The 13,342-nt window shown below is 37.8% G+C and overlaps 2 protein-coding genes across 4 annotated transcripts in view; one reads left to right on the plus strand and one right to left on the minus strand.

Annotated features, from left to right (window-relative positions):
- The window catches only part of side-VIII (sidestep VIII), a 137,805-nt gene extending 130,448 nt beyond the window's left edge, over nt 1-7,357 (minus strand). For all 3 annotated transcript variants that reach the window (XM_066406896.1, XM_066406895.1, XM_066406894.1), the window contains exon 1: nt 7,069-7,357. In XM_066406896.1, the coding sequence (XP_066262993.1) occupies nt 7,069-7,177 (109 nt within the window). In that variant the 5' untranslated portion in view covers nt 7,178-7,357. The remainder of the gene's footprint in view (nt 1-7,068) is intronic.
- The window catches only part of LOC136420127 (myrosinase 1-like), an 86,908-nt gene that overhangs the window by 62,347 nt on the left and 11,219 nt on the right, over nt 1-13,342 (plus strand). The window lies entirely within an intron of this gene.

A 13,342-nucleotide genomic window follows, 5' to 3' on the forward strand; every position in this document is an offset into this window, starting at 1 on the left:
TTGTATCGCTGTCGGTGGCCTAATTATCCGAAGAAGTTCTCCAAGGCAAGGTACATAATTGGAATTTGGCGCATTACTGTAAAATCGACGACCGCTCGAGGAACTTTTGGCAATAAATTAATTACTCCGCCAGAACTTCTCCGTGCATGTTCGTTTCCGGAGCTTTCGAAAGCTCCCCCAAAGGAAACTTCTTTCAATTTTCGGACTTTACACGACTTATATGCTTTAAAGTTGAGCCAATTGTTTTTGTGCCTTTGAGCGTTTGGAAAATGCACTCTTTGGTATCCACGTACGTCAGTTCGACCTCAAAATGCTTATTACGAAACCGGGACTTCGTTACTATTTTCAAGCGAAAAACATGTGCCATAAACCTCGAATTCATTGCATTCAGTGGAATATTCACGCCTTGCGTTTATTTACTATACATGAGGGAAGTATCAATAGCTATTGGATCCTTGGTGCTTTTGTGTCATCGAAGCCTACTGTCGGCAAATTTCCATTTAAAATTGTAGGGAAATTGCGGATTTTTTACTGGGCACGACCATTCAATGCAAAAGTTCCCATTTTGCATAAAAATACATCGAAGAAACCAATTAAATTCCGGTCCAAGGAGACACCTACGGCAAGTATCTTATCAGATAAAGGTATTTTTTCTTTTAATCTCTGGAAGTAAATATTCTGGAGCAGCACAAATTGATAAAATGTCAAGCATTGTTAGAAACTTAAAGGCAATCTTAGTCACTAATTATATTGAGGAAACTTTGAGGGAAAACTTTCACAAACTCCATCTGTTTCGCGGTCGGATAAAATTACAATACAAAACATCGTCCTCCTTGATAGTTTAGCTTAAGGTAACTTAATTAAGGTTACATGGGCCCGCAAAATTTCCAGTCTTATTAAGAACTTTCGTTGACATTTATTGAGTTTCTTTTCGGCGCACTGTCCTGAATATTCATCAAAGAGTAAACGAGATAAACCACAGCTCCCAACAATGGCCCTTTTCGATCCCCGCTTAAGCCCTTGGCAAAGCTGCAGCAAACATATACATATACCTTTTGTTCCGGATTAATGAAATGGGTCGTTTTACCAGGGTCAGGGGCGGAGATTAAGTTTCTCGAGATAACTGAAATCTATCCAGTATATATCTAAAACCAACATTTACATAAGAAACTGTGAACTCGAGGAAGTACCCTATCAGTATTTGCTCAACAGCAATAATCGATTCATCAACTGCATGTCTGATATATCTAAAAAGGAATTTCTTTATTTAAAAAAAAATACAGTGGCGTTGCGGTAAAATTTATACCAGTCGGTTGAGATTTGATGAAACCCGATCTGGGACGAAAAAAACAACATACATAATTAAATTCATAATTTAACGCCATCGAAAGACATGAGAACCCGATAAGGTCATTTAATATGTGCGTCAAGTGGCCACCTTGGAAATCGTGCCCGGTTTCCATTCATTAAGTGAAAAGGAGGTTTGTATAAAAGGAAACTGGTCTAAATTGAGATGTGAACGAATATTTCCTCGACTCAGGGCCGGACTGGGATTGTTGGGCATTGTTTAGGGGCGGTGAGCCAGGTGGTCCAAGGCAATTAGGGAGTTGCAATTCTCTAAATGGTTTAAGGAATTTAATTAAGTAGCTGGTGGTGAATGTAATTTAGAGATAATGGAAACTCTTACATTAAATTTTGGACTACAAAACGGCATTAAAGCCATTGGCGTAGGTCGCCTCAGAAAGCGGTTTGAAAGAAAATCGTTATACACGTAAATATCAGCTTAGCATTGATGGCTTCCCAGGTGTCATTGTTGTCAACGTTCAACACTGTCATAGAAGCTGTATGACAGCTGACAATGATTCATTTTTGATAAGTGAATTTGCGGATTGACAAGTTCATGGTTTTGTGAGTTTCGAGTCGCTATATCGGGAGCATCCTTTTGAAAACTGTTCAAAGAAGGTTAATGGCCAGGTTAAAACCCCCCTACAATGATTCCATCTAAATAGCACATAATTCAATTGAATGGCACTCAAATAAAAATCCTGCCGATATCCCCATGATTAGCCCTTTTTTGTTTTTGCCCAGCACTAATAAGAGGGCTGCATACAAAGCCCGCTAACGCGACTTTAATGGGCGGAAGTCTCATCAATCATATTACTGTTATTCTAGAAAAATCAAGAGCTTCGATCGATGAATCCCATTCAGGATAATTCTTGCCTATTTACCAACCATGAATGACTTATTTACGAGTGTTTGATTTATTGTCCAGACTCCCAAAGAAAATCTAATTAAGGGAAAACTGATCGAGCGCTGAAATGGGGATTTTTTACTTCCAGACTTCGAAAATGGCTATTATTGACTTGATTTCCTTTTGTTCCCCTCGAATTGATGAATCCCTTTTTACCTGGGGATTAATTATTGCGGTCGGTGACAAAAGTTCTTTGGAGCTGCATAAGAAGTTTCCATTACAGCCCCGCGAGGGCTTCGTTACAGCTTCGATTTAATATTTAATAACCTCACCGAGATTTTTTAATTATCTCGCATAAGGTTTTTTGCTCAGCTAATTAAAACGTTACAAAAATTAATTGCACTGCTCAAATGCTGGCAAATCATGCATAAATTGTCCTTTACACTGCGGAAAATCTGAAAGTAAACGCTGCTGCTTGTCAAGAAGTGGCGCCAAGTGTATAATATACATTTAAAGGCCAATAATTCCCAGGGTTATAAATTATTAATTACGTTGTTCTAGCAGTGCATTATTTATTGTTACAAACAAGTGGAATTGATTAAGTAAGTTATGCACGATTAGAAGCAATGGCGCAATTGAAAAATGCCCACTAAGACAGAGAAGAAAATCTCCGTGCTTTAACTGCGTCGCTTAAATATTCATGGAGCTCTCCATTTCGTCTTGATGGCATACACTCATAATCTGTTTCCATGACTCGGCAAATTGCAAAACAAAACCTCCCTTTTTATTATCCCTTTAAAAAGAATGAAAGAGCCTTTTCGACACTACAGTTCTTTTTAGTCGGGCATTAACACCGTCCTTCTAAGTCTTGTCCCGCCTCTGATTCTACCGAAAAACTGAACATCGGATTATGTTGTAATAAGTTAAGGATTAGTAGAAAGACGGGACATCAAAGAGGGCAAATATTGGGGGAACGCTAACCGAGTTAACTATTACAAAATGGAATTTCTCTCTGCCAAGTAATTTAATTCTATTCTGCGGCAAAATGGATGGGTAAACAAAGTTTGGGGAAGTTTTACTTCTAACTTGCTGTATACAATCACATACAATACGAGGAATCATGTTCAGTTTCAGCTAAGAGTTCAAACAAATCTTGATTATATCTCTAATATTGACTGGATTCACTGATGCCTAAATCGGTACAAGAATATAAACAGGAGAGGAAAAATCGTTGAAGATGAGGTTCAACCACTAAAACTTCGAAAATTGAGAGACAGGAGATAGAGCAGCTATAATGTCGCAATAAACTCTCCCACCGCTTATATGGAGGCGTCTGCTTTCACATATAGAGTTTGCAAAATTAGCTGGAAATGCCAGAGGCAAGATAGAAGAGTTAGAAACAGAACTGTTAAAATATTCCCATAAATAGATATCTGATCCTTATAGTTTTCTGAATTCGAAGCTATTTTCAGTTATATTAGAATTTGTCGTAATTGTGGAAAAATGCTGAAGGACAAGGACAGCGTTTGAAAAAGAAGAGGCAGAGGTGTCTTGTATTTTGCACTTGTAAAGTTGGTAAAAATCACTGAAACACAACAGGAAACTTTTAAAAGAATAATATTTTTTAATAAACTCTCTCTTATTGGATAGAATCACGCCTGATTTAGAGTTTAGAAAGATCGTTGATGAAAAACAGATAGAGCAATTAAATCATCTTAATTAAATGCCCTTATTATTCTGGTGTATCGAAAGCAGAGAGGACATTTTCCATCTCGACCTTTAGAATTTCTTAACTTCGGTGATGAATTTTTTAAAAGATGGAAACGATTGAAGAACCAAACTTAGAGCTGATAAAATTTTCAAATGAACTTTCATACTTTGATGGACGCAAAGATGGTTGCGTGGCACTTGATCCTTCAGCTCCAGAGTGGGCATAAGTTGCTGGGAAACCTTAAAGAGGAACACTCGTGAAAGATGAAGAGAGAGGGCCGCTTGAATTTCCAAATAAGCTCTATCTATTCTCATGGGCTTCTGGGTGTAGAGGCAGTTATTTTGAAATTCATGAGTTTGAATAACTGACTGAAGAAAAGAAAAGAGGAACGGTTGAACAATAAGAGATAGAGCTGCTACAGAGACAAATAATTTCATAATCGTAATGGTTATTTACGTAATAAGTATAGAAGGAAAGATTTTATGAGTCGTATCAATTTATGGCTGAGCGTGCTTGCAAGCGATAAATTGATGAATCGTATAAAACCGATTCTGAAATTTCAGAATATGTCAGAACCACTCACGTTTTTTGAACATGCATCTAATAATTATTAACGTCTAAACCATCCAATTCTCTGAAGGCCCTCCTAAGGCCTCAAATTGATTAAGCGTAAGCAAGTAAGGCTATTAGTCAGCTACCTTGGAGCTCCTCTTGGCTAATTAGATATTTATTACACAAACTCCCCTCGTCATTTTCAGAGTTATTGAATTATTTATAATTGATATTCAATAAACCTTTTAAGGCACAAGTGCGTTTTCGATTGTTGAGTCACCCTGACATTAATTAATCCGGGAAAATCTTCGTTGTTTCCTTTAGGAATTCCTTTTTTCGCCGAAAGTGAGGCAGTAGCAGGAATTTGTTTTAATCGAAGAAGGATGTTTTAATTTTCCAGCAGAACAAGTCAAAACTGAAAACTCGACACATTAAGGCCGGCTTAATGCTCCCAGTTTAATTCAGACCCCGTAAAATCCGATTAAGTGCATTTAAGCATATGTTAGCCGAAGGAGTGTAGTTTTAATTAGAGGATGTTTATTGGCCTGCATGATGCAGGCCCTATTAGATACTTAACTGAATTGGTAATGATGGCTAAAGGTAGTTCACCTGCCCGAAAGAATTGCCCAATAAACTTAAAATGCCTGGGAATGGAAGTTTCTAGACACCATCAATTTCCACTAAACTATCGTCTTATGTATTTATTTAGCGAGCCCCCAGGGAGCACTATTATGTCCTGTATCTTTCGAGGAATGGATGTAGTTTATTCCACGAAGGGCTCGTTTAAGGCGGATCCCTATAAATTTAAGAAAAATTCCACGCTTTGATTGAACTTTCCTCCTGCAGTCTGATGGTTTAGTATAACGAGTTTATTAATTGCTTCAGCTCGAGTCTGTAATTAGATCATTGGAAAAGAAGTATGTAATAATTTATTCATTATAGAAATCTAGGAAATGACAGTTTCTGGTCGTTAACAGCTGGCCTTATTGCGGTCAAGATTTCAATCTTAATCTCTACAAAATTGCTAACTCAGTCACTTTAGACATGAGCCCACTTTTTCTACGTCAATAAAAAATTATGTCTCCTTGCAAACTGAACTCAAGTAAAGATATGGTTTGAGGGTTTAGTTAAAAGCGTCTGTCTAAACTCGAAACAAATTGAAACGTAACCGATTAAGTGCATAAACCTGGTTAATTAATGGATCTCTTAATTGCAATAAATTGCATGTCCAATGAGGCGAGGAAGTCGAGGAGTAATCTCGTAACATTGAGCTATTTATTATGATATGAAATATGTAAGTTTACCTGTGTATCAGTGAATTAATCTTTTGAGGCAATATAGTGGTAACCTTAGGTATAAATAGAGAGAAAGAGCCTTGGCTTTATCAAAGGGTTTATGCTATTGCTAAACAGCGTAACAACGCGTCTGGAGTGTTTAATGCTTCTATCTCGTCTCCATCGAACTATGAAGGTATCCAGGAGTAACAGTGAATTTGTAGCGTGTGTTTCAAAATATTTATCAACGAAATAATTTAAAAATTTGCGAGGAATCAAAAAATGCACCAATACACAGGGGGTTCCACTTAAAATAAAAAAGCTCAATTCTATTGCGCTCTTTTGGGCCACATTACGTAAGTTGAAATATTATATTAAAATCTTTGACCTATACTTATGTTCCCATCTTATAACTTTTGGGCTTAAACCGTTGCTCTCTCTTGACCAGGTTTTGGCAAAATTGCTGGATAAGAAAATTTGGGACACACTGTATATAACAGCTCTTATTAAAGAGAAAGAGGAAGAGGGAAAGAGAGAGAGAGACAGAAACGAAGACTGAGAGAGAGAGAGAGAGACAGAAACGGAGACAGAGAGAGAGAGAGAGAGAGAGAGAGACAGAAACGGAGGCAGAGAGAGATAGAGGGAGAGAAAAGTTACAAGAATAAATTGAAATAGATGAGAATGAAACAGAATTAAACAAATAAAAGTAACTCTTCAAATGATTGCTGGAGGAATGGGCAATACAGTCGAGGAAACTTCTTGCTGCGATTTAATTAATGCATAAGAATTTTTGCATGAGAATTCTAAAACAAATTCCATGGGATGCGGGATGGGAAATTTTACCAAGCACTGATAAAATCGCGCGAAGTGTTGGTTCTAAGTTTAGGAGATCTACAATCTTGTCGGATGTGATACAGGCTTTTGACGCTGCTAAACATCATTGATTCAATTTAAAATACTATGGAAATTCCTCCCCAAAATTCGGCAAATTCATTTTCAGGTCCAAACCTGAAATAGCAACCCACGAGGAACCTTGCTTTAGATCCGCATTATATGTGGTGTTCAAAATTTTATACCTAGTGTCAAAAAATTAAATTTCGAGAATTTAATTTTTTTAATCTCTTAATTTTTTTCTAAACATTTCAATTAGTATACGGATAAAAATGTCTAAAAACCAACCAGAGATAGAGCAATTTTCAGAATTGTCCATCTGTTTTTTTTCCAGTTAAAAAAGTTGTTTTCAAGATGACGTTGACTGGTGGCACGCTTTATCCATTGACCCTTTAGGATTTTTTTTAATTTGCTCTAAATTAAAGAAAAAGAATAAAAAAATGCATTACCAGCTTCCTCATCACCCTTGGCAACCCCACTGAATCCTGAACAGCATCCGAACGCCACCAACACCAAAATCTGTACCAGTCGCCAAAGCACTAACCACACCATTTTCATAGTCACCAGTGCAACCAGAAAATCTCACAGGACAATCAACTATGACGTCATACACCGAACCACAACCACCACAACATCTCAACCGAAGAAGGAAAACAGCGGCGGAAATCGGGAAATTCGCGTGAGACGAGAGCGCAACCGGATCGTCGAGCTCTTCGGCGGAGCAGTAAACACAACAGCGGACGGTTTGCCACTGCCGAAGTCCCGGCAGTGGCCCTAAACGGGAGGAAAGCTGGACCAATAGCGGATGGGCCGATAAGCTCCGAACGCCTACGATCCCGCTGGTGGTTGATGGTAAATCTCGGACCTCGACCACTTCTTCGGCGAAGACGACCAAAGAAGAGGTTGTGGTTTTGGTCGGTGATCATTGGTTGCAGATTTTTTCGGTTAAACATGAATGAGATTGTGGTATGCGTGGGTAGTACCAATCTCTACCACACTTGCACTCAAGTTAGTAGAACGATTATCATCAGAATTTGGAGTCGATTTAATTCTAGGTTTAAATTCGTAAATTGAGTTCTTAGATAAATACCATTCTTGCTGACTTTATAGAAACTATGAATGGCAGTTGATACCGGTACGCCTGGTACCGTCTAGTGCGCCTTTGGACTTTAATAAACTATGCTGCAAATGGCAATGGAAATAAAAGATACTTAAACTGATAATATATCATACTATACAAACCTGGGCGGAGTATACTTTGTTGGAACTTAAAATGTTGTGAAATCGGAGGCTTTAGATGTTGACAAATTCCTGTGTTAAAGTCCACAAAACAGTTATTGTGCGCCTTTGATTATCCCGAAATAATGCTGTAAATTACTATGGATATGAAGTACTTACATGTTATAGTTAAAGCGAATATATGGCACTAAAACAGTGGCGTAGTATCCAGGATGCAGGCATTGAATAGTCGTTTCTATTTCTAAGTGAAGTAGTTGGTTTTTTTCGTCTGGTTTTTCATTTCATAACGTTTTTTTGAAATATTTTTTCCTATTGCCAAATAGCCGGCGATCGAGGGAAGTCAAAACATCAAATTGGCAATATAACGGAGTTTAGTGTCTTTGATTTATCTATCTGATCCCAGATTAAAAGCGAGATAAGTGATAAGTTTTTTATTCGTTTTCGGCCGGAAAATGAAATTGAAACTCGATTTTATTGGGCTGTTTGTTCCGGCTAACTCGCTCGTAAATAATAAAAAAGTGTCGCTCCATGATAAACAGAGCTTAGCGATGAGGCAAATGTTGTTCATTTTTTCTTCTTCTGAATTTTGTGCTTTTATTGAGAAAGAAATTTTGCAGCTCGATATGCAAAAAGCAATGCATTAGAAATGCGGCAAGATGGGCAAGAAAGCAAACTCTCGAAAACCGTTAAAGCTGTAGGCTTTACGTGCCATTGGACATAATAGAAAGTGCTTTTGCCATGTAACAAGATGTTTAAATTTTACTGGAGAATATGGTATTTAAGGCATTAAGTTTAAGAAACTTCAAACAGTTGTAATCTGCTCCAAACAGGCGTAAAGCTTTCAGAGCAGCGCCTCTACTAAGGACCACTGAAACCTGACAAGTTGCCGGATGTTAAAGGGCCTGATCCTTTTGTAGGAAATCCGCGGTCCAGGCACCACTAAATTAATTAATGGGCCAAGGTGTGGAGCAAGAAACTCACGTTTTGACAATAAAACGTTTCGGCCGAGTGGTATCGATTGAATCCCTTATATAGGAGAAAAGCTCCCTTACGTCATTCCTTCAACAAATCCAAGAGTGGCAAATCATTTATCACTCATTTTTAACGGTTCCAGACAAATTCATTTTGTTCGCAGCGTTATGGAGTAAACAACGGATTCCCGATCCTTCTCTAAATCTTTTTCCGCCCGGGGTGATGCTGATAGTTATTAAAAGAGCCTTTTGAGCTTCCGCTCACGTTTTTGCCTGTTCTGGCCTGATGGACCGTTATGAATCTCCTCTGCTCCCGTTTTTTTGTTTGGATGGAAATATTGCCTTCTACGTGCAACAATAAAACCATATCTAGCCATGGGGGGTAAATAAAGAGGTTGACTTTTAATCGAGCCAAATGAGCGCAAACTAGCTGTCGCCCTTTGGCAGTCGAATTAAAGAGTCCCTATTTAAAAGTCGGCAGTAAACGAGGCAGACAACCAACGAGATTATTAATTATTTTCGAAGTTTAAGGCGATCACAACAATGCTTCCAGCTAATTAAAACCGGGCCTCAACGAGCGTTCGAGGGTCTTTATTATTTCTGGTTATAGCTGCAGTATGGGATGGTCAAAGATGGTCAAGATGTTTAAAGGGGACTGACTCGTGGCTTTAAGCTTTCGAAAAATCAGAAACAATGTCGCAGGAACAATAAAAAATTAATGGCAGGGTGGCCGTACCAAAAGTATAGTCAAGGCCTCGAGACTCTCCCTTTTTTCTAACAGACTGCAAAAGAACGTAGGTAGGTATGCGAGTGTTTCCTACTTTTTGTTTACTGGCGAGAAAGATCGCGTTTTGCGTAGCAAAAAACAATAATAGAGGAAGAGATAAAAATGTCCTTTTGTTGACGACTCCTTAAAGAAAAAACTCACAACTTAAAAAACATGGGCTTTAGCTCATTTCCTGAATCAAACCTATATCGAATGGCCGGTCTATTCTGCGATCACGAACCGACGTTTTCAAAGACCGATCGAATGGAAAAACATCATCACCGCACCAGGTCGGTTTCTTTTGTGGTCCTCTGTGTTGCTAATTCGACTAATCGTCTCGTTTAATCACTTCTATTCAACACGATTTTACCTGTTTTTTATGCCCCTCGGCATCTCAAGATTCGAACGATTTTATTATACATCGATAAACCCTGGAAGAGAAGTCTTTTTTTAATAGAATTTCTTGGGCAATAAGGGCAAAAAGAGGGATTTTGTTTCACCCTAACGAAGGAGGGTGTAATTGCTTTATTCCATGTTTGTTTAGGGCTGTTCAGATTCAATCAGTAACAGGGATCTTCATTACTATGTTTGTTTAGCCAATTAAAAAATTCAAATTACGTAGATCTAGCACGACAACGAATACAAATTATGTAACATATTGCAGAGCGTGAAAAGATTCGAACATAACGATAGAAAATTACAGGTTTGAGTGGCCAAACGTTCAGGTTTCGTGTGGGGATCTGGGTGTTATACTAAACACATACTCCAAAGCATAATCTTGCAATTAGTCCCATTAAAGTGCCTATGTAAATGTTTAAGCTGGCTCTGCCCCAGGCCTTTTTCCAAAATTAGACCCTATAATAGTGATTAATTCCATGGAAGAATTTAATTGATAATTAATGAGTAAAACAAACTTCTCGTGAAAGTGCGTTTTAGCTTATGCAACGACACGACTTGGGTGCATTCACTCCTTGAGTGTCTCTCAACAATAGTATATTACAATAATGGTGTTGATCTAAAAAAGCTTTAAGGAATTTAACTATTCGCCTTTTAACACCATTTAATCACAAAAATAAACAACGGAGATTGTTGCTTTCGGTGCCTTGTTGACAGAACAAAACGCTTTATTGTAGCTGATTTTACATATGCACGATTGTTTTCATCTTAGAATGCATTGTCTTTGAATGACAAAACATATGAAATTTAAAGTAGTTCTTTTTAAAGGTTGCAGGGGTTTTTCGCCGGAATACTACTAGATTTCTTCAAAATTAGAATGGTAGACCTAAAAGCTGACCTGCGCGAGCCGACCAAACGATGTTTCATTCGAATATATTGAGCTAGGCGTCTTTAAATCAACGCTATAGCCATATTTTCAGAAATACCTAAAAAGGCAAAAATTGCTTTTATCAGAACAACATTCCCAAAGATTTTCAGATTTCAGAACACTCAAGGTATACAGGGTGTTCTATTAGAAAACAATTAATCAATACAATACTTTTAAACGTTTCTCGACGCTCTCACTGACAGACGATCAATCATATATACAAACAAATATCTCGAGAATTGTGGGAGAGAGATGCAGGAGTAAATATTGTAAAAATGTTCCCCAAGACAGACAGACTTAAGAAAATGCCAATATCTAGGGTGTTTCATTTGAATAAGTCAAGTTATCAGACTCTGTTAAAATTCGTACGGAAGCAATTTTTTTCTCTTCAGACTCACAAGGCGATTCAAGTTTATTGGCCCAAATTTAACCAGCTCAGCATATTTCCCCAAGTTTAAAGCCTGGATTTATGTTTTGATGAGCCCTCAGCTCCCATGGCCTGAGTTAACAAAAACACATTTTCTATGGGTGGAACAAATTCGGTGCTTTAGCACATCAAATCAAATTTTAACCAAATATTTACAACTTACAACCCATTTGAGGCATCAAAATTATTTATTAATATGATATGGAGGGAGAACGTGCCCGAAAAAGGGACGTTGTACGTGACGACGTCGTGCAGATCAAAGCGCAAAGTGGCAATTTCTTTCCTTCATAATTCAAGAAGTGAAGACCTTTTCATAAGGCTTATTTTCCAAGCACCTCAGACGTGAAACTAAGGGCGCATTTTAAAGTCACTCCATCAAAGTTCTTTACTCCTCTCTCGAAGTGGATCGAATTTACCCATCTCAATTCGATATCGATTTCTGTTAAATCCCCACTTTCAAGTATTTTATAATTGAGTTTATGTGTCGCAGAAGTGCGCTATTTCAGACGAAGTTTAAGTCAATATTTGATGTTTTAAAACCAAGAAACAAACAAGCAAATATATCTTATTTATGGGACTCGTTAAGCTTCTTTCTTGCTTCGAAAGCAGAACAACAATTACGCAGGGCCACTGAAAGACATAAACCTGCGGAGGATCAGATAAAGGCCTGCAGGTTTATGAATGGACCAAACAATCAATAACGAATATGTGACGACAGTTGAATACTTATCAATGACAAGCTTATAATTATGGTCATGCACCTATAATGAATATGTTATAAGGTCTTATCGGGCATCTTTTTCAAGCGTCTCCACCGGGTTTATCTGGAGAGGTGTGATGCAACAGACCACAAGAACAAACCATAAATAAACAAATATCGATAACGTATTTGCACAGATAAATTTGAGATAATCACTAAAGCAAGCTGCTTCACTCATGAGTCGCATGAAAGAGTGACTGTTGCCCTGACGCCTTTTCCGGAGCAATTTCTCATTCATTTACGTAAACAGCTTAATGATGGGGCTTTGACGCCAGCATCTAGATGTTATCAGATTTCGTGAATTAAAAAGGCCCAAGTCGGCGTGTATTGCTTGTCAGGCTGCAATCATGCAAGTTCAGTAAGGAAACTTGCAGCAGTATGAACATTCAAGAAAAAACCGCTAATTAGCGAATTTTAAGCTGTGAGAAGCAAAAACTTGATACATCGTTACCACAATAACATGTAAGACGTAATAACATTAATATTCAGTGACGTGCTAATATTTGTCTAAGGAATATGCGAATTTTCCAACTGAAGAAATTTGGTAATTTTGACTAAAAATTGAGGAATATTCTGGGTCAGAGTTAAATTACAGCACATATGAAATGGCTAAGACTCTTCTCACTCTCCTCTCTTTTCCCTTGCAAATTCAACACTCAAGATTACTCCTGCGAGGGCCACTTAGTGACTTTTCTTGACTTATAGAAATTCTTCATTACTTCTGCTCTATTCTGGAAAATATCAACACTGAAATCTGGTGGTTAAAAGTAGCTGATTTTCACCACTAGGTAATCATCATTAAAGAACACTGATCAATTACGTGCCCGATAGGAAAATTACATGTTGGTTGCCAGCATCCAACATTTCACACCAATTTGAATGGTAAAATTACAGCAATTTTCGGTAAGTAGGAGCATTAAAGTGGAGAAAAATGACCTGCTGAGGCAGACTTGGGTAGTTTTATTTCATGAAGGTCAACTCGTTTCTATGCTTAAAATTGAAGGTATTATTAAGGAATTATTGGCATTGATTCTTAATTTCATTTTCAGTCTGTTCAGAGTCTCCACACATTACTTTTTTATGAAGGAGATTTGAAATTAAGCGGGTAATGAAAAATACTGATAGGTCCGCACTGAACACGTTACCGCACTCGTCAAAAAAGAAATTGCTCATTTGGGCCAAGAAATAATAACCCTATACAGGGTGCCCAAAGAAGGGAGGCCAATCTGCTAATTA

This window comes from Euwallacea similis, chromosome 3 (genome assembly GCF_039881205.1).
Source record: "Euwallacea similis isolate ESF13 chromosome 3, ESF131.1, whole genome shotgun sequence".
NCBI classification, from domain to species: domain Eukaryota; kingdom Metazoa; phylum Arthropoda; class Insecta; order Coleoptera; family Curculionidae; genus Euwallacea; species Euwallacea similis.